Consider the following 22,081-nt stretch of genomic DNA (forward strand, 5'->3'; position numbering starts at 1 on the left):
AATTGGTAGTGATTTCTGATAACATTGCACCAGTGGAATTCAAAAGATGTGAATGAAGCAATAGATAATATGTGTAAGATATATAGCGTTGACAAAATTAATATTAATGTTAAAATTACACAATGTTAACACTTACCCAACTTTCAAAACTATCTGAAAAGAAAAACAACTTTCATTAACACTTTATCATAAAGTAAAAGATCGTTTATGTATCTTAGGTAGGAAATGCAGAAATTCTCAAAATCATAATGGTTTATTGTTATGTTACACAATTCATACCTACCAATATAAATTTCCTTTTTATGTAAATACTTGCTTATCTAAACAACGTTCAAGTTTGAATAACGTCGAATGAACGGAAAAAGTAAAACAGTTATCAAATTACTTGAAGCACTTCTAAAAATATGGATGATAAAAAAATTATTTGACTACTCGTTTGATAATATTAAACTGCGGGTCAAGACGGATGCATAATGATGCTTTGATAGGCTAGCAATGTAATTTAGAATACAATGGGACATTTATTCATCCTTATAGATATGAAACATTGAATACAAATTTCTGTCCATTTTTGCGCGGCATTACATGATTTATATGTTATGTGAATTAAGTGGACGAATACATCTTACCTGACGAATCATTCGTGTTAAAAATATATTTAAATGATGTGGCTAGGTATTGTTCCTTTTATAACAAGTATAACAACCCATTCATATAGCAAAAACGTGTAAACAAATACAAAAAACCTTTCCAAACAAGGTTATGTTTACTATTAATAAATTGGGTATATTTCTGTAAATAACACGATTTACATACCGTTCTTAGTGAAATCAGTTGCATTGTCGTCCATAACACGTCAAGATTTATTTAGATCGTATCTAAATAATGCTTCTTAGGACGAATTACAAAGAAGGTTAATTATTCATTATTCGCAAAAAAATCTGTAAATTCACAAATGGACAAAGCTAAATGCGTTATTTTACAAAACGATAACACTATAGGCATGTGACTTTCTGCCTTCAGTATATATGATAAAGCATTTATTTGTTCATTGCAGAGTTAAATCTTAAATAAAAATTACTTAACTTGTCTCAACCCAAATGTAGTTGAATTTGGTTTTTCAGCGTCATCTAGTGTCGAATAGCCGTACCATAGCTTCACTTACAAAGCTTTGCCATGCCATGTGCTTATTTAAATTCTCGCTAGATGCCACTTGGCGAGATAACGAGAATTGGCGCTAGAACCAAATTCATTAATTCAACTACATTTGTGTTGAGATAAGTAAATAAGAGAATCCAGTACACTCAATAATTCTTTGTTATAAGTCATAAGTTTAGATTTAAAGTCACAATAGCATTTGTTCATTTTAAATTTTTATTGCACAAAATAAAAGGTTTATAAGGCGAACTTTGTTACATGACATTTAACCTACGGAAGGAGGAGATAATTTAACCTTTTGGACGCCGTATCAAACACAAAAGTTGTCAGACAAAGAGCATATAGGGACCGTGCGCGTTGGAGGGTCTGCCATCTTGTGGCCTGAATCGGAACCAGTTTAGAGGGCATCTGGGGAGCGTCCGGGGAGGGCTTCATTTGTAGTCCGGGTTTAAAAAAATTAAGTCTTAGGCCGCCTGCGACGCACGCTAAACCTGCTTAAAAAAAACCTGTTGACAAATCGGGGTTCTGGGCGGCTACCGGGAAAATCGTAATTCGTCAATTGCGGACATTTTTCTCTGTCACTCTAATTACGTCTTAGTGAGAGTAAAAGAGAAAGATCCCCGCAATTTGCGAATTTCGGTTTTCGCGCTAGGCCCCTGGTTTCCAAATTTTAGAGATGGCAACTACAAGTACCGAAGTGTCAAAACTGAAGTTGAATTATGCAAAGTCGATGTTGCGCTGTGACGGATTAATCCCGATAATCCGTCTTTGGCGTTGGACCTACAGTGTGGATATATTCGTTATTGGTGTCCAAAAGGTTAACACAAATATTTACATTGCAAAATAAAATAAAAAAAGACTTTATTTCGTAATAGTGTAAACTTACAGATCTATGATAAAAATAAGTAAATTAATATGGCACTTATGAGAAATCATGATTTACATTAAAGAAAAAATATAATATTAGGTACAAATCATTTCTTCTGTCTTCAATATTATGTAACATCCTCTAAATTATGTACTTGGTTGCATATCTTATTTTTGCTTATGTATTAATATGATAAATACAGCTTGCTTGCCATTATCACCTTCACTGCAGCAAGTAGTGAAACTTGTAATAAAGCATACTTTGCATGGGATTTTCCAAGGTCCTCCCACAGTGGACATGTCAAGATTATGCAGACATTCCATGGTGTGTTAACACTATCAGTACCAAGCATCCCATTTCCAATACAAAATGAACACACATATGTGTTCTTGGCAGTGAATGTATTAATTTATTTATTTATTTTATTTATAGCCTCATATCAGAAATACATTTTTTTACTGTATCTATAGTTTTCCTTAATCTACAATAACTGAATCTGTGTGCCTTTGGGCAAAGGCCTCCCCCAATCTTCTCCACTCTTCCTTATTTTGCACTAATCTGGTCCATGTTTTAGTCCTTCAAAAAACGGCGCACTACCCCAGAAACCGGTGGTCTATAGCTGCGTACAAAACAACCCGCCCAGCGGGTTGTCCGGCATCTGAACAAAGTACACGAGCGCCCACCAGGTGTGAGGCAGTGATTGTGTTAAATTGCCTACCTCTGTTTCTTTTATGTCCTCTAGGATGCCATAGTGTTAAAATTTTACTCCATTTATCTCCTCTAATAGTATGTCCAGCCCACTTCCATTTCAGTTGTTTTGTTTTGTATGTTACATCAGTATATCCTGTTTTGTCTCTTAAATCCTTGTTAATTTATTAATATTAATACACAATAGTCCACTTTGATGGCTTATCACATTTTCCCTTGTCTGGGCAGAAACGGTTAAATGTTGTTTGACTATCAAACCCCAAGATCTCTCTTTCTTCTTGAATGCGGAATGAGAAAGTACTTTCATGAGTTCCTATAAAATATGAACTCCGGGAACATATTATTTGGTCTATTATCGCTATTCCCCCATCTCCATGCAATTCTATGTCTTTTCTAGTAGGTATGTACAGAAAAGGCTTGTAATTAAGTATTTTCAATTGCTCTTCCAGTTTTTCTATTTCTGATTTATATGCATCAGTGGCTATGAAGATTTTATCAATCTTTAAATTGTTGGTTTTGATTGCTTTGTCTATTTGTTTAGCTGTACCCTCAATAGATGGGACAAAATCTTTTCTACCGTAAATAAAGTCTTGCCTTCTCCAGTGTATGCTTAAATATGTGGAGCATTGTGTTGTATAACAATTCAAGTTATCTGCCATATATTTTGTTGCAATTTTGATGAGTTTATTGTTAAATTTCATGCTCCATCTGCAGTCCCAAAAACTTTTTGTACCATAAGAGTCGTGTAATGGTATTTCTCCGTGTGAAAACATTATTTTTGTGTCCTTCGAATGGAGTTGTACAAGCTCCCATAATTTTGAAATTTTCCCTTGAAATTTAACGCAAACCTTCTCTTTAACAGTTATATTGTTATAGCCCCAAAAGCCTTCGTAGTAACATTCGTCTTTACTAATTTCCCATTTTTCTTTAAAATTGCCACCTTCAAACGCATCTTCGAAGTTTTGAAGTATATACAATCTGTCAATGGTTAGTTTGGGAGTTCTACTCATCACCTCGTACATTTCGGTTACGGGGGCGTACGATTTAAGAGAGTTCAAGTCGAAAAAATGGCCCCATGGAGTCGGTTTGCGTGATATTTTCCAATGGTATAAATGATACCAAGGTGGCAAAACTAACTGCCAGTCATTCCGTTTTCCATGCTTCTGGGCTTCGGCAAGCATTATAGCGAATCTCATGTAAACATCACGACGTAAATTAAAACCTTCTGGTGGATTTACATCATAGAAAATGAGTTTTTGTTCGTCTACTTTGAGATCGCAACTTTTTGAGGAAGCATCACAGTAGCCTGAGTCTTGAGCAGCAGCAAATAGCAGATTAATAAGGAAGACGCAAATAAACACCATTTTTTATTTGAATGGAGTACCTATTTCATTCAATACGTGATAGAAAAAACAAATTCCTGAAAACTATTTACTTATAAAAGGTTATGTTTTCTTTTTTAATATGAACTGTCAGTTTTGTTTACTTCGTTCGGAAATGGACTAGATGTTTTAAAAAGGTGATATCGCCAAGTCTTGGCGACTTTGAGGTGTATACCCCGCTTAAGGATTATTAAAATACTTGTGTGCCTTATCTGTAGCGAAAGAAATGGCAACACCTAAAATCTGATGTCATTCCTGTCTGTTGAAAGCTGCTCGAATGTGGATTTTCACAGAACAAATCAATAAATAAGACTGTAATTTAGTTGTAATTAGTGAAAATGGAGTTAAATGATGTTATAGTCAACCAGCCCGTCGTTATAGATAATGTAATGAACCATATAATTATACTTCTACAACTTTTGTGACCACGAACATTTTGCTTGTATTTTACGTGTAAATTGCCAAAATTTCTTTCATAAGCAGTTCTAATCTTAATTAAACATTCTTAAAATTCCTTAACTCATGTAATAAATAACGTATAATAGTATTTTCATCAGTTTATAATCCGAAATGACTCATGATCTTACGTTGGCATGTCCATAAGTGTTTGATGCTAATCCTTCCGGTTGCCAGGGCTCCGGTGTCATCAAAGCTGGCTTCGCGGGCGACCAGATACCAAAATGCAGATTCCCGAATTAGTAAGTAAATTTATTATTAACTTAGAATTAAGGAGTGACTACATAGAAAAAAATTACATATAAAAAGTATTTAACATTTTATATTGATGCTCCTGTTATTAACACTGACTAACCTGTGCTGCCACACTAATCAAAATTTTTTTTTATAAATAATTTAATTGTTTGCTTTTTTCTGCAAAATATCTTATACAATCTAAAGCGGTTTCTATATATTAGTTGTTTAACTTATGCATCATGCAGCAGAGTGGGTCATTTACAGTTTGTACTTATTACTAATTGTGTCTATAGTTATGCCCCCGTGAGATTTGGTTTATGTAATTTTCCCTCAACCTCAACTTCAAGATGGGCTCTCAGTGACTGTGATGTCAAAATGGTAAGAGAATGATCTCTTACCATTGTGTTAGGAGCATTTCGCGAGTGAAGTACGACTGTCGGATTTTGACTATAATTTCTGACTTTTGTATTGCTTTAAGGGGCATGCCACACTGCGTCTGATTCACATGTCGCTATAATATGCGCATTGCGTTGCCTCGCTCAAACTTTCGAGCAACATGCATTTGCAGTGTGCCATGCCCCTAATGCAATGGGTCCCAAATAGGCATTTGCTTGTAAAAATAAAATACAAACCTGATTGATTCATACCATTCATCCCTCCCTCCCATTCCCCCTCCCCACCCACTGCTACCTCACATTACGGGCTGCGTAATACATCACAAGTATGGCAACCATGATGTGTTTTGTAGTTTTTAGTTTTAAAATATATTTTTGTAATATGTACCCCTATGCTAGTTTTACGGTACTTATCTATGGACCATTTGTTGCCTAAAATAAAGTGCATTCATTCATAAAAAATTGTCATCTAGATTCTAGCCTATTATAGCAGATATTTATCAAAATTTTTCTTGTCTATAATGATTTAGAGTCTGGTCAGTTTGGTTAATTTAAATAACCCCTAATTTAAAGTCCTGAACTGTTAAACCTAATAAACAAAAACTATATTAGAAGCCTGATTTCTTGGTAACTCCAGAGAAATTTTGAGTAATACAAGAGACACTCAAAACTGTTGGTCATAAAGTTGATCCACTCATTTTTAGGGTTCCGTAGCCAAATGGCATAAAACGGAACCCTTATAGTTTCGCCATGTCCGTCTGTCTGTCTGTCTGTCTGTCTGTCTGTCTGTCTGTCTGTCTGTCTGTCTGTCTGTCCGAGGCTTTGCTCCGTGGTCGTTAGTGCTAGAAAGCTGAAATTTGGCATGGATATATAAATCAATAAAGCCGACAAAGTCGTACAATAAAATCTAAAAATTTAATTTTTTTTAGGGTACCTCCCCTACACGTAAAGTGGGGGTGAAATTTTTTTTTCGCTTCAACCCTAGAGTGTGGGGTATCGTTGGAAAGGTCTTTCAAAACTAATAGGGGTTTTCAAGAAACATTTTTTGATAAAGTGAATATATTCGGAGATAATCGCTCCGAAAGAAAAAAAATATGTGTCCCCCCCCCTCTAACTTTTGAACCATAAGTCCAAAAAATATGAAAAAAATCGTGGAAGTAGAGCTTAAGAAAGACATTAAATGAAAACTATAGCGGACATGATCAGTTTAGCTGTTTTTGAGTTATCGCAAAAAGTTTTCCCTTCATAGTAAAAAGACTTACTTTAATTAGGTACTGATTATGCAAATTTGCCTATTTGTTTAACTCAGGTGAAAGGTACCGTTTCATCCCTTGGTTAACAATTTACTATACTTTAAGCTCCAGTTTAGCTTATTGTGACGGAAGAGTAACTACGGAACCCTACACTGAGCGTGGCCCGACATGCTCTTGGCCGGTTATTATTTATTGCCCCCACTTTTTTATTTTACTGAATATTAGTTTATTGACAAAAGTTTAATAAAGTGTTGTACTTGTCTACCATTTTTCATCAGGTCAGTTTCAATAGATTCATAACTTTATATTATTATTATTGTAGTGTTCATGGGCCTTTTGGGTGCCACAGAGACCAGGCATTGATCTATTGTAGCGACCCTTTACAGTTCATTACTAATGCCCATTCAATATCCCCTCATGCCCTCTGGTGTTGCAGGTGTCCATGGGCGGCGGTAATCGCTTAGCATCAGGTGATCCGTCTGCTCGTTTGCCTCCTCTACCATAAAAAAAAAAATCTAGAAAATTCTTAATAAATAAATACTTTGGTTGCAAATAAATATTGAAATTGAAATTGAAATTCCATATTCTTTGAGCCGTTATGTTTTGTACCTCATAGGGTTGCAATACGTGCCACCCTAAGTAAGTACATCTTATTGACATTAGTGGTCCACAGGAACAGAGGATGTGCATTGCAGTCTCTTCGGACTCCTGGCAGAACCTCATGTCGCGTCTTGTTTCTTTCCAATTAGAAACATGTGTTTGTTCAACTTGCAGTGTCACATAAGCTGTAACTGTATAACCACCACCATTTTTTTCTGTATCAGACAAAATGACAGCTTCTGAAGACTACAGATAAAATTTTAGACTTACACATTTAACTTTGCTAACCTTTTCTAGCATCGGCCGACCAAAGCACATCCGCGTGATGGCGGGCGCCCTAGAAGGCGAGCTGTTTGTCGGGCCCCGCGCCGAGGAGCACCGGGGGCTGCTCAGCATCAAGTACCCGATGGAGCACGGCATTGTCACCGATTGGAATGATATGGAGCGCGTCTGGAACTACATTTACAGCAAGGTAAGTGAAGTTACTTTTAAAAGAAAGTTTACCCAATCCCCCGGGAGATGGCGCTGTTTCCAGCGTTGCGAATTCTACATCGCGCCATCGTTTGCTTCCCGCAGATTTTATTTAAGGGGTGGTGTTTTTATAAATGGTATAGAAGTGTGACTAGTAAGCATTAGGTGTTTCTTTGTCTTACCGTAAACATTCACCAATCATATATGGAGAGTTTTTGTTTTAAGGTTAGATTTGATATGAATCTGTGTAATCGTGTAGGCGAGTCCACACAGAGCGAGCATACAAAACGGCCAGTGTAGACGTGCCTCAGCAGAGTCAGTTGTTTTTAATTTTTTCTTGTGTAGCTTGCGAGCAGATTAATAGAGAAACGTAGATAGCAGTTATTTTTAGACACAATTTCTATTTTAACACATTCACTGGCAGACAAAAAACGGCGCACTACCCCAGAAACCGGTGGTCTATAGCTGCGTACAAAACAACCCGCCCAGCGGGTTGTCCGGCATCTGAACAAAGTTCACGAGCGCCCACCAGGTGGGTTCCCGGCAGTGAATGTGTTAAAACCCGTATAAAACTAATAAGAGTAGGTGATTTGATTGTGACGTCACATGCCAGGTTCCATATAAATTCCTTGGTAGCAAAATCGTCTTAACAGTTCGTAAAAAGAAACTGATTTGACTAGTATGAAATACCCTATACTCATGAATCTAAAACACCCCACTCTTCTCTCTTGCACTTCGAGTTAAAAAAATATTCAATTTTAAATCGGATATCAGCCGCTGGGCACTCTTAGCTAATCTTACTGACGTTTATTTATCCAGGATCAACTATCGACGTTCTCGGAAGAGCACCCGGTGCTCCTGACGGAGGCGCCCCTGAACCCGCGCCGGAATCGCGAGAAGGCTGCTGAAGTGTTCTTCGAAACCTTCAACGTGCCCGCGCTGTTTCTGAGCATGCAAGCCGTGCTCAGCTTGTAAGTAAAGATTTAGATTTATTTATTTCATAATACAGATTATATTGTCAATTGCAGGCATGTCAATCTACAAGAATTCGTATTATGGTCGTCAAAACGGGTCTTTGTTTCCCATAAAGTTTTAAGTCATAATCCATTGTTTGTCCGCATTTTCGTTAGTCATAATTTGGTTTTTCTCAGTAACGCGTAACTTTTCAAGATTGTCATAAAACAAACCTAACCTAACCTATCTATAGGATAACCTCAGGAAATTCCTGAAAAGTTAACGGTTACAGAGTTATGACTTATGATAATATGACTATCATTACATTATGACTTTCAATAATTATGCGAAACAAAGGGATCCGCGTCAAAACAGATATACGAGAACATAATCACACACACACACACACACACACACGCACGCACGCACGCACGCACGCACGCACGCACGCAGGCACCCAACTACAGGTTCCTATTTAGCCGTAAGGCTATCATTACTACAACTGCTCTGTCGTCGTAATGAGTAATAAGTACTTCTAGTTTTTAAGATACAGATAAGTAATTAAATAGTTACAATTGTTACGAACAACCACTGTTTATTTATTATGGAGGAGGAGGAGGGACTTCCTGACACAGGTATTTCTTACCTACTAGGAAGACCCAACCTTGTTTGTCATATGTGTACCCGACATTTATGAAATTAATCATTTTCATTTAAAAAAAAAAACAAAAAAAAAACAATTCAAAATTAAATAATTACAGGATACTAGGATTTCAACACATTTAAAATTAATAAAGATTACTGATCTCAGTTAAAACAAAAACAAGAATATATTTGTAAACTAGTGATTCTGTCAGCTGTAGATCTCGCGATAAGATCGATAAGCTTAAAACATGCAAAAACAATAATTCGTTGGGTAATTTTCACAGCGTACTCACAATGGTCTTAAGTTCCATATATCGTAATGGCACTTAAGTCCTTTATGCCAATTTCCACCATTTTGAACATTTTCCAAAAAACCAAACGACATAAAAGTTCTATGTAGCTACTGAACCTGCTAACAAAATTTCACGAGATTCAGTTGAGAATTGCGAGCTGTAGAAGGCAAATTGCCCGAGTCAAAACGTAGACTTTCGCTAACTCTTCGGTCAATAATAATAAGTGTCCAAGTCTAGTCAAAGGTCCTACTTTGTCACTTACTATAAGGACGAAATTTGCTTGTACCTTTATACGAATAACCTGTCAAAGCGTCCTCATGGCGAGCAACAAAGTGGGACTTTTTGCTTGGAAGCGACACATATATTAGATTAAATAACACAGTTATGTAAACGCATACGTCCAAACGTCTACCATCGTACTACTAGCGCCACAAGGTCATTTATGGAATTAAAAATAAAAACTAAAGTGCTTTATATGACAGCTGGTGCATTCAGCTAATATCAAATTTTTATATTCAATAATCTCTAGTATTCTCGGCCATAGTAACATAAAACGTATAATGTCTTTGTTCATATTTACTTCCCTTGGCAGGGGCACTAATGTACGAGATCAGGGAACCCTCCACCCCTTCCCAGAAAAATGCGTCAAACGGGTTTACCGTTCAGAGATACTGCTAAAATGAAAGGGTATCCCCTTCCTAATTTAAATTTATGACACCTGTACTGTCAACGCGCTAGACACCCAGTCCTTCACTTTAAACATAAATAAGCAATATTTGATTTTATTTTTACGGAGAGAAAGTTGAAAATGGTGTAAGCGTTATAATTTATAATCGATACCCTTTCAAGAGGTTAGCGCTTAGGAACGGGTATCAGCTTACCCTTATCATGAAGCGCTTAAAAAGCAAAATGAAAGGGTTTTAATTAGCAACGGCTTTGGTAAGCAAAGCCTTACGAAATATTCCCTTCCAAAACCCTCGAAGGGGATACCGGACCGGTCCCTGCCACAGATATATATCTATGTAGATAGTTTGGTTGGGAGGTGTACGATTCTAATTTATTTTAAAGTCTTTAAAATCGGTGTATAAGGGGTTACTTGTTAATGTTATAATAACTCATGAGTTTATGTTACTTTGCACAAAATAGTACATTACGATACAAGTGCGAAAAATAGGAAATTCGAAACGAGTGGCGATAAATTAAAACACGACCGAAGGGAGTGTTTTAAGTCGACACGAGTTGCGAATTACCTAATCGCACATGTATCGTACAACGTTTTACAGTACATATGGCCCTTTAAGTGTTCGACACAGTAACGTAATATGCTAATTTTCGCACTAGTGCGGTAAAGTAACACCATATGTACTGTAAAATGACATACACCCTACTTCCAAAGAAGCAGGGTAAGAGAAGAAACAAAGGATCTCCAATAAAACCTTTTTTCTAAATGGTTGTATATCATTTTGCACAGATACGCCACAGGGCGCACCACAGGCGTGGTCCTGGACTCGGGCGACGGCGTCACCCACGCCGTGCCCATCTACGAGGGCTTCGCCATGCCGCACTCCATCATGAGAGTCGACGTGGCTGGCAGAGACGCCACCAGATACTTGAGGTATAGTGTTGGTCCAAGGATGCTTCCCTGTGGGACTCCGAAGCTTAAAGGCAACTTAGATTTTCTTTGTCACTGTTTCTGACGTGCTGTCTTTTGTTAGTAAGATATTTTTTGAAACATCTTAGCGCCGAAAGCCGTATACCGATGTTTTCAAACTTTTAATAGGAAAATTAGCGCTGAGATGGTATCAAATGCTTTCGCTTGGTCAAAGAAGGTGTTTGATATATGCGTCTCACCCTCTCATTAAGCAAATCGTGAGATGCAAAAATACAGTGGACCAAGATATTGGACAGAGAATACCATCCTAAGATTAATGTATGGCGTTAATAATACTTAAATATATACTTGGTATTCCACTTTAGGATCTTAAAGTGAAGTTTATATACTGACTTAGTTAAGCATGAACATATTTATAAAAAACACTTACAAATTACAGACTCCTCCTCCGAAAAGAAGGCGTGAACCTCCGTACGTCAGCCGAGCTGGAGATAGTCAAGGCCATCAAGGAACGCGCGTGCTACCTCTCCCCCAATCCTCTTAAAGAGGAAACACTGGACACAGAGAGAGCGCAGTACACTCTACCTGATGGGACACAGCTAGAGGTAAAAACTTATAGATGTTAGAATATATAATAATAATAATAATAAGACGCGAGTTGGCACAGTGGCTGCTCGCAGCCACTGGGTAGAAAGCGGCGTACACCTCTCGACACCCCTGAGCCCTCACACCGGTGTTGCCCTTGAGCCATCCTAGATGTCGCTTTTTGTGGGGGCCCATCTTGTGGGGGCCCATCTTGTGGGGGCGAGTCACCGTCTGCCGGAAATAAAATTGAATACCCTTTTATTAGGCAGGCGTCCGGTTTTTTATCCCATAGCCCAGTATTTAGTCCATCGCTTTCACTCAATAGCCCAGTTCATTTTAGATTCCATCAACCCTCAAATAGTCCTTACACCCTGGCGGGTGCTGCCTCTGCGTGCGTCCTATGACACGGGCAAGGGCAGCATCCGCTAGGTGTACTCCTTACATTTCATTAAAGTGTCAAAAGGGCCTCTACGTGTTGGCTTCGGCTCCGCGCACGCCTCCCAAAGGTCCGGAGCACCATTGTTCCGTGATGGGAAAGACATACAATAATAATAAAGACGTTTATTCAAAAAGTTTAAACATAGGTACATAATAAAGTACACAATGCTTAGAAACTAATTGAAAGGGCTTAGGGATGTATATTATATAGGACATAGGCGACATATCGCCCAATACTGATAGAAAGGTGATATCAATTGTGAACACGATCTGACGAAAAACGTAAAAAATCTAAAAAACGTCTAATTTTTTTTTGAAATTTAATATAAAATTATATGAGAGTACAGGATTGTAGAAATAGTAAAGACTATCAAAGAACGCGCATGCTGTCTACCCCAATCCTGTTAAAGAGGAAACTTTAGACACAGAGAGAGCTCAGTACACTACCTGGTTCACAATTAGAGGTAATAACTTATCATCATCATCATCTGAAGCGTTAAAGCATTGTCAATGAGTCTGAGGTCCTGACCCCTAAGGTAAAATGACGCCCATATCCTTTACGAGAGTTAAAAAAAACTGCTTGAGTGAGACCACAGGTGACCCTGGCTGGCTCATTCTTAGGCCAAAGAATAGGGGTCGCCATTCAACAAGGGAACGTAGCCAGCCTTCCGGGGACTAACCTAGGGAACTTCATGGGAGGGTTTTTTTTAATTATGTTTTTTACTGCGACGGTGGCAAACAAGCATACGGCCCGCCTGATGGTAAGCAGTATCCGTAGCCTATATATACCTGCAACTTCAGAGGAGTTACATGCGCGTTGCCGACCCTAACACTCCGCATCCTCGTTGAGCTCTGGCAACCTTACTCACCGACAGGACCACAACAATGAGTAGGGTCTAGTGTTATTTGGCTGCTGTTTTCTGTAAGGTGGAGGTACTTCCCCAGTTGGGCTCTGCTCTAGATCTGAAATGACATCCACTGGCTGTGCCCTACCACACAGAGCGAGATGACATTCACAATGCCCATACCTCTCTTTTGGACGTAGTTTAAGACGTACCCGGGTCTTATTTACGTTTCTTATTTTATTAGATTTAATTTTAGTTAGTTTATATTACTTATTATGATATTGTATACTGATTAGATGATGTTATAATAGTATTTTTTATATAAGGTGATAAAAATTTAATAAATAAATAAATATTATAGAACATTATTACCCAAATTGACTAAGTTCCACAGTAAGCTCAATAAGGCTTGTGTTGAGGATACTTAGACAACGATATATATAATATATAAATATTTATAAATACTTAAATACATAGAAAACACCCATGACTCAGGAACAAATATCCATGCTCATAACACAAATACATGCCCTTACCAGGATTTGAACCCAGGACCATCAGCTTCGTAGGCAGGGTCACTGCCAAACCGGTCGTCAAATATATTAAATTAGACATATTATATTAAATTAGATTGTTTAGTGCGATTGCCTGAAATGTTTCCGAGAAAAGGATGGTCCGGCCGTGCCGTTTTTTTGCTCGACGTGCCCCCAAATAAGTTTTTGGCAAAAATATCATTTTTGGTACAACCTTCTATCGCTGACTGTACTTTTCTTTCAACAGGCAACTAAAATTCATAGAAACAATTCTAAAAACCCCAAACACCATTAGGGTTGCGTTGTTTTATCACAGAGTTCCTATGGCAACCTCCTGTCTCCATCATCAGATCAGCTCGATGGTACCATAATATTGCATTGTCACCCGACTTACATATGTATGCAAATTTTCAGCTTCATCAGAAACCGGGAAGTTGGTCAAATTTAACTTGCAAGATTTGACCCGTGCGTACATAAGTATATAAAAGCTTGTAAAATCACTTATTAGTCGAATTACTTTGATAATGTGACATTTAATATGGCACTGCCGCACTTCGTTACGTCAAAGTACACAGTTCACAGAGTGAGCTTGATTTATGAGTACTTGTATTTGGTTGTCCACAGATCGGTCCGGCGCGGTTCCGGGCGCCGGAGGTGCTGTTCCGGCCGGACCTCATCGGAGAAGAGTGCGAAGGTGAGAAAGAGATGCCGCTATAACAACAAATACTAAAAAAGTACGGAACCCTCGGTGGGCGAGTCCGACTCGCACTTGTCCGGTTTTTTAATATTTGTTGTTATAGCGGCAACAGAAATAACATCTGTGGAAATTTTAACTGTCTTACTATCACGGTTCATGAGATACAGCTTGGTGACAGACGGACAGACAGACGGACTGACTGCGGAGTCTTAGTAATAGGGTCCCGTTTTACCATTTGGGTGCGAAACCCTAAAAACAGAATAAAAAAAATATTTAAACTCCCATACAACAGTGATTTTTTTGCCGTTTTTATAGGGAATAGTGCGGAACCCTTAGTGCGCGAGCCCGACTCGCACTTGATTTTTTTATTCTAGTTCATACTATATACATATATTCGCGCGATTAATCGCGATTCGCGACGCACCGCACTATATATTACCTGTTAAAAAAAAATACTACGACTGCACGGCGGATGTTTTTTTTATATATATACTACGTCGGTGACAAACAAGCATACGGCCCGCCTGATGGTAAGCAGTTTCCGTAGACTATGGACGCCTGCAACTCCAGAGGGCAGGCGGAGTGCCGACGCTAACACTCCGTACCCTCGTTGAGCTCTGGCAACCTTACTCACCGGCAGGAACCCAATACTACACTGTCATTCCAGGTCTAGAGCAGAGCCCTACTGGGGAAATACCTCCAGCTTACAGAAAACCGTAGCCAAATAACACTAGGCCCTACTCATAGTGTTGTGTTCCTGCCGGTGAGTAAGGTTGCCAGAGCTCAACTAGGGTGCGGAGTGTTAGTGTCGGCAACGCGCATGTGACCCCTCTGGAGTTGCAGGCGTACATAGGCTGCGGAGACTGCTTGCCATCGGGCGGGCCGTATGCTTGTTTGCCGCCGACGTAGTATATAAACAAATACATCCGGTGTGCAGTGCCCTACCACACAAAGCGAGGTGTCAATTCACAGTGCCCATACCTCTCTTTTGGATATAGTTCAATTTGACCAAAAAACGGACAAAATACGGAGCGGTGGGCACAAGTAACGTGGCCAACCCTAAATAGCCGAAAGGGATAGTGCCATACATAAGAAAGGGACAGCTTGATTCGTCCCTGAATCGCTGTCAAACTTTCGTAGGAAGTTTATTTTCTGTACGATAGTATAGTCGCCTTCAGATATAGAGCGGCCGAGGTGCTCAAAAATATCTGAACACGCACTCTAGCGCCTTGACAATAGAGGCGTGTCCAGATATTTGTGAGCGCCTTGGCCGCTCCTATATATATCCGTGTCTGTACTATTACTTATTCTTTGGCGGCGGGTAGGTTGGTATGACTTCCAGTGCAATTTGTGTATTTAAGTGTTCCTCTAGACGATGGCACAGCCTAGGCCAGTCTAAGGGCTAGGCAGCTATGCGGTGGAATGAGATAGCAATATCACTTACTCCCACTAACGCATAAATGCGTCCCTTGGACTGGCCTACCTACGCTGGGCCATCGTCGTGTAGAAGAGCCATTATCCTGTTGACCGCCACCGTCGGCTATAGTTAATCGATGTTCAACGATCCCAAAAATTATATTATATATTTTGCTCCCTTGTGACACAATCTACTAATTTTTCCCCCACAGGTCTCCACGAGGTGCTAATGTTCGCCATTCAGAAGTCCGACATGGACCTCCGCAAGGTCCTCTACCAGAACATAGTGCTGTCCGGGGGCTCCACTCTCTTCCGGGGCTTCGGCGACCGCCTGCTGGCCGAGATACGGAGGCTGGCTCCTAAGGATATGAAGATTAGGGTAAGTTAATAGTTAACACAAAAACATTTACCTAAGGTTAAGATCCCTAAAAATACAAATAAAAAGCGGCCAAGTGCGAGTCGGACTCGCCTATGAAGGGTTCCGTACCATTTATGACGTATTAAAAAAACTACTTACTAGATCTCGTTCAAACCAATTTTCGGTGGAAGTATGCATGGTAATGTATATCATATATTTTTTTTAGATTTTTGATTCAGTTATTTTAGAAGTTACAGGGGGGGGGGGACACATTTTTTCACTTTGGAAGTGTCTCTCGCGCAAACTATTCAGTTTAGAAAAAAATGATATTAGAAACCTCAATATCATTTTTAAAGACCTATCCATAGATACCCCACACGTATGAGTTTGGAGAAAAAAGATTTTTTGAGTTTCAGTTCTAAGTATGGGGAACCCCCAAAATTTATCGTTTTTTTTCTATTTTTGTGTAAACATCTTAATGCGGTTCATAGAATACATATACTTACCAAGTTTGAACAGTGTAGCTCTTATAGTTTCGGAAAAAAGTGGCTGTGACATAATCGGACAGACAGACGGACATGACGAATCTATAAGGGTTCCGTTTTTTGCCATTTGGCTACGGAACCCTAAAAAGGGGTAATTCCAGAGACTGTAACGTCAGTTACCAATTCTTTAGAGTATTCTTACATTAATTAAGCAAAATGAAGGGTCTGTATGTCTGGCGTCGCCCTACAGGTAGATATCTGGATACTTAAATTTGCATAATTAATGTAAGAACACACGAAAGAATTGATAACTGACGTTATAGTCTCGTGGAATTACCCAAAGACAAAAAATGCGTTGGCGTTTGACAATTCAGTGTTTACTTAAAATTATGGAAGGTAGAGGCAAGGAACAGAATCTCCTTAGGCAGAACTGTTGTGTCCAGCTGTCAGCTATAAATAATAGTTCCAAATCTCTCCAGAGTAGCGCTAGAGTAGCTAAGAACCTAGGCGTTATTGACGGAGTGAAGTGCGCTGTCTGTGATTAAATTTTTTTCTCAAGTATTCTAGGTATTGTAGCGCCATCTATTTATTTGTCGGACACTTTTTGGTATATGGAGATTTTGTTCCTTGCCTCTATCTTCCATAATTTTCTGGAACTTTATATATAGCTAACCTTTCAGAGAATGCGAAAGGATTAAACACTAACAGATGAAAGACAAATCAATATGAACAATATGAGAATTTTGGATACACATTAAAGTAGGACGAGAGCCATAAACAGTGATCGGAACTATGGGAGTAAAACTTTAACAAAACTTGTTAAGCGGACATAAAATAGTGCATACAGCCCTAAAAATATTCATGTCCATAGGGATAGGAATAGTATAGTACTTACAGCCATAAAAATATTTACATTCATAGATATTCGAATATGTTTAAGGCTATAAGCACTCTTTTTACGTCCGCTTGATAAGTTTTGTTAAAGCTTTACTCCCATAGTTCCGATCACTGGCCATAAATAATAATAAAATAATAATTTAGCCTATATACGTCCCACTGCTGGGCAGGGGCTCGGGCTATAGTCCCCACGCTAGCCCAATGCGGATTGGGAACTTCACATACACCTTTGAACTTCTTCGCAGATGTATGCAGGTTTCCTCACGATGTTTTCCTTCACCGAAAAGCTAGTGGTAAATATCATATGATATTTCGTACATAAGTTCCGAAAAACTCATTAATAATAAAATAAAAAGTAGAAAACCAGTAGTATGAATACGTAAACTATAACATATAATAAACCTATATATAAAATATACATATATGTATACATAAACATATAAATAAAAAGTACTCAATTCTAACATCAGGTGTCTAATAACAACAACTTTTTCCACTTGTCCTTGAGTCCACGATTGCGATTTTCTTACGTCCACTGGATTGATTTCATATTTTTATTATTTCGTTTTTAGATCTCAGCGCCACAGGAGCGCCTTTACTCCACATGGATAGGGGGTTCGATTCTGGCCTCACTCGACACGTTCCGCAAGATGTGGGTCTCCAAACGTGAATACGACGAGGAGGGACACCGCGCCGTGCACAGGAAAACTTTCTAATCACGCTACTCGACGACGGGTGGCGCTAGTAGTATAGAACATATTTCTAATTACGCTATTCGACGATAGCAGGCGCTAGTAGTGTCATATATATAAATTGCAACACTAGTCTTCTAAGCTAACTTAGCACCTACTTTGACAAAACAAAGCGTGGAAGTGTCATATTTTAATAGAAATTTCAGTTTTATGATGACATCACACTGCGCTGCGCAGAAAAAGTTTCTAATCACGCTACTCGGCTACAGGTGGCGCTAGTAGCATTTAATAACATGTCTATAAACTGCAACACTATAGAGTCCGTCAGCGCTAACTCCTGCATCGACTTAAATAGAACTAAGTATGGAAATGCCATTATAAACGTTAAAAAATTTAATACAAATTTCAGAGTTATAATGACATTCCACGCTTTGTTATTATAAATACCTTAGAGTTAGCTTGAACCGACTACGTTACTGCGGTGCGCAGAAAAACTTTCAGATCACGCTATTCGCCGCTAGATGACACTAGTGGTCACTAACTTTTGAAGACACCTTAGGCTTAGGCCATATAGGCATTTTTAAGTCGGTTACATCATTGGCGGATTTAACAACTGGAGTCGCCTTTAAGAACTTACCGCTGTGTCGAAAACCTCTGCCAATGGTCATATTTCTTGTATGCACTCACGTTAATCTGACATGGCTGTTTGTACGTTACGCAGATAACTGTTATGCCAAACAGTACAATGAAATTTCCCAAGATATGTATGAATTGAAAAATGTTAGAAATGTAAACTTTCGTGAGACGAGTTTTCAAACTAATGTGGTTGAAAGATTCGAAAACGATCTGCTGAGCATTTATTGAATAAACAAAAGTATCAATGTAATTTAGCGCGATTTCTTTAACTTACTTAGTAAACAATAACATTGTTAATAATTTTCCGTATTTAGCTAGTAAGACTCTTTAATATATTAATACTACTAGCGCCATCTAGTAACAAGTAGCGAAAAAACGGCAACTTAATACTGTTGTCTATATGATATTATATTAGCTATTTTAATGAAAGACATCCAGTGCAATCATATTAAAACAACAGAAACGTTATCTCACCAATGCTGAAGAATGGATCGAGTGAATGTTTAACTTATATGTGTATGTTAAAATGCTTATATGTTCACTTACAGGCTGATATGATAATAATTGTGAGTATTGATGCAATGTTCTGCCGCCAGAGTGCAGCGCTAACACAAACCGTTAACTATAGAGTACTATGCCAGTTTGCTTACTGTTTGTGCTAGTGGCGCCCCCTACGCAGTCTTGGTTAATATTCCGTATTGGCTTATTATATTCATCAGATCTCACAGCTAGATATCTTTAAAATGCCCTAAAAAGTTTTGGTTTAAAAACCCCTGGGGCTATATAGCTCTTGACATTTTCTATAACTGTGGATAGCGGGTTAAGTAGGCATACTCTGGCAAGCCAAATTTGTCAATAGAAAATTTCCGAATTTTCCAAATTTTGTATGAGATCGATCCTTTGCGCCTATTTTTTCCAAAGTCGCCATTTCCTACTTATAAAGCTGGCTTGCCTAAGTATACGTGTAGACAAGTTGACGTTCCATATTTGAATTTTAACGTAAGTTCCATATTCTAAAGCTAACATAGATGGTGGGATCGTACAGATGTGCTATACGCGTGCGCCCGTGAGGGACAGAACATACGCAATGCGCCAAAATTAAAAACACTTTTTAACATTCCTGACGACATACCAAAACAACCAACGTAATTTGGTCGGGTTTTACTTGATAATATGTTGCCCATCATAAAAAACGGTGGGCAACAAAAAACGTCTACGTCTTTTAGGACTTTTTAGAAGTAGGCAGAAAGGACAAGTAAGACTATGACAAGGACAAACAATAATAGCGCTTTCTCTGCTACTCCTACTGAAAGTTCCGTAAGAGCATCTCGTTCGGTCCTCTCCCCCTCCCTCATTTCATGTCTATATTATTGTACCTCTATGAAAGCTAATTAGACGAAAGCGCTACTTAACCTTAATTTGGCTATATTTTTGTATTAACATCAAAATTGGCGTCAGATCATAATATCACCTGTATATTAGTTAAAAGATAGTTAAAATAATATTTACATCTTTAAATAATATAATTTTAAATATTAAAAAAGCTGCTAAAATTATGTGCTCACTCTTTCTTTGCAAATATGTGAATTATAGTATCTTTAGTTAGTTATAAGCATGGATTTAGTATTTAATGCTGAAGGCATTTTTTGTATTTGAATTAAATTATTTTTTGTCGAACACATTATTTTTTCATTTCTGCCTATTTCAAATTTAAGTCTAGAAAATAAAATACCAATCCTACCGAACTAAGATACCAATAGAATAATCATAATAAGGGTTATTCGCGGACGGTCTATAACGCAAAATGTCTAGTGTAATATTTTACCTACATCGGTTATAGTCTACCGCTCTAACGGACTAGAACGCAAAATGCCCACATATTTTTTTCCGTTTTATCTTAACTTTATAGCGATGTCGACGGAGCCCCGCTTCCGCGAGGCTCCTATTCTGTACTGTTTGGCCTTCGGCCAATTGAAGATACCTAACGAACCTAACCTACCTATATAAAATGTTGTGGTCATTTTGCGTTCTAGACCGTTTGCGATGTAGACTAATAGCGATATAGACAAAATATTACAGCAGTCATTTTGCGTTCTAGATAATTTATTCGTTGCAACCATAGTATATTTATGCTATGTATTTTTTTCTATTGGAAATAAAAGGCTTAAATAATAATAATAATAATAATAATGGTATGTACATGTGTTCTGAAAAAAATTAAATACTAAGAGTCAAATATATACTGGCGCACCATATAGAGATAAAAGCAAAGAGAATTTGAAATAGAGGTGTATTGTCAAAGAACATTTTATAGGTAGCGACGTAAATTTACTGCCATCTTTAGACACATAATTAAAACTTTTAGAACGCCATTTGACTTTGAACCTTTTTCTTTCTAATATGTGTTAAATATCAAAAAGTTCAGTTTTCATGGCAAAACGCGAGTTCTTTCGTAGTCGACATCTAGCGTCAAGTAGCGGAATTTATCAGTGCTGCTAGTTGACAATAGATGTCGCGACAAACGAAAACTCTAATGCTCAACAATTTTCAGCTAATATTATAACCGGATTTACCGGAACGCTATTTTCAACTCCTGCTAATGTTAGTTGTAAATTGCTTAAACAATACATTTTTCGCCAGTCGCGACACTTGTGACATCTGGTGTCAAGTAGCGGTACTGATAAATCCACTACTTGACGCTAGATGTCGACTACGAAATAACTCACGTTTTGGTAAGAAAACTGATCTACGGAATTACCACTCTTTCTTTACTTATAATTCTCTATGGCCGCACTAACCATAGTGCAAACAACTAATGTAGATTCCTTACATTTTATTGTAAAATAAATTGTATTGCAATTATATACATAAACACAATATTTTGCCGTCAGGGCTCCTCCAAGTGATGGCCCAGCGTAGGCCAGCCTAAGGGACGCAGCTATGCGGTGGTATGACATAGCAATATGACTTACTCCCTCTAACGCATAAATCCCTTGGACTGGCCTACGCTGGGCCATCGTGTATGACACGAACTATAAATAAATATTACAAGGGGGCAAAGTTGATGTTTAACCCCTCGTGCTAAAATTGATACCCGACGAGCAAGCGAAAGATTCTTATAATTGAACCACGAGTGTAGGTCTTCATCTTTGCGACGAGTGCTATAAATAACATAAATTATAAGTTCATTCATCCATGTGCCTTCACGGAATGCGTCAAGCGCGTGTAAAGGCCTCAAAAAGTCGTCGGAGTCTTACTCCATCATTTTAAAAAGTATATGGATATATTAGAGAATGTAGCCCTTATACATTTAAGGCAAAAAATCGTTAGCTAGTTTGCACATGTGACAGCGCCATCTAGCACCTAATTTGTACACCTTGGAACCATCCATTCCATCCATTGAGGGTTGACCGCAGCCACGCGCAAATTACGTCAGTTATTGCCTCCCGATTGATACGCACGGTGGC

General features: G+C 38.3%; 3 protein-coding genes across 4 annotated transcripts in view; 1 reads left to right on the forward strand and 2 right to left on the reverse strand.

Annotated features, from left to right (window-relative positions):
- LOC133531462 (double-stranded RNA-specific editase Adar) overlaps positions 1 to 1,015 on the reverse strand; it is a 74,133-nt gene extending 73,118 nt beyond the window's left edge. For both annotated transcript variants that reach the window (XM_061869696.1, XM_061869695.1), the window contains exons 1-2: positions 817 to 1,015; positions 137 to 153 (exon numbers count right to left, since the gene is read on the reverse strand). In XM_061869696.1, coding sequence (XP_061725680.1) covers positions 137 to 153; positions 817 to 850 — 51 coding nt within the window. In that variant the 5' untranslated portion in view covers positions 851 to 1,015. The remainder of the gene's footprint in view (positions 1 to 136; positions 154 to 816) is intronic.
- Positions 1,016 to 2,003: 988 nt separating this feature from the next.
- LOC133531786 (GDP-fucose protein O-fucosyltransferase 2) lies at positions 2,004 to 4,229 on the reverse strand. Its single transcript, XM_061870183.1, has one exon. The coding sequence runs from the start codon at positions 4,096 to 4,098 to the stop codon at positions 2,908 to 2,910; it is 1,191 nt and encodes a 396-aa protein (XP_061726167.1). The 5' UTR covers positions 4,099 to 4,229; the 3' UTR covers positions 2,004 to 2,907.
- A 101-nt stretch (positions 4,230 to 4,330) lies between these two features.
- LOC133531787 (alpha-centractin) lies at positions 4,331 to 20,293 on the forward strand. Its single transcript, XM_061870184.1, has 9 exons — positions 4,331 to 4,502; positions 4,750 to 4,814; positions 7,355 to 7,529; positions 8,348 to 8,499; positions 10,892 to 11,035; positions 11,472 to 11,637; positions 14,058 to 14,127; positions 15,759 to 15,925; positions 17,859 to 20,293. The coding sequence occupies exons 1-9, from the start codon at positions 4,455 to 4,457 to the stop codon at positions 18,000 to 18,002; spliced, it is 1,131 nt and encodes a 376-aa protein (XP_061726168.1). The 5' UTR covers positions 4,331 to 4,454; the 3' UTR covers positions 18,003 to 20,293.
- The last annotated feature ends 1,788 nt before the right edge of the window (positions 20,294 to 22,081 follow it).

Source organism: Cydia pomonella, chromosome 25 (genome assembly GCF_033807575.1).
Source record: "Cydia pomonella isolate Wapato2018A chromosome 25, ilCydPomo1, whole genome shotgun sequence".
Taxonomy (NCBI): domain Eukaryota; kingdom Metazoa; phylum Arthropoda; class Insecta; order Lepidoptera; family Tortricidae; genus Cydia; species Cydia pomonella.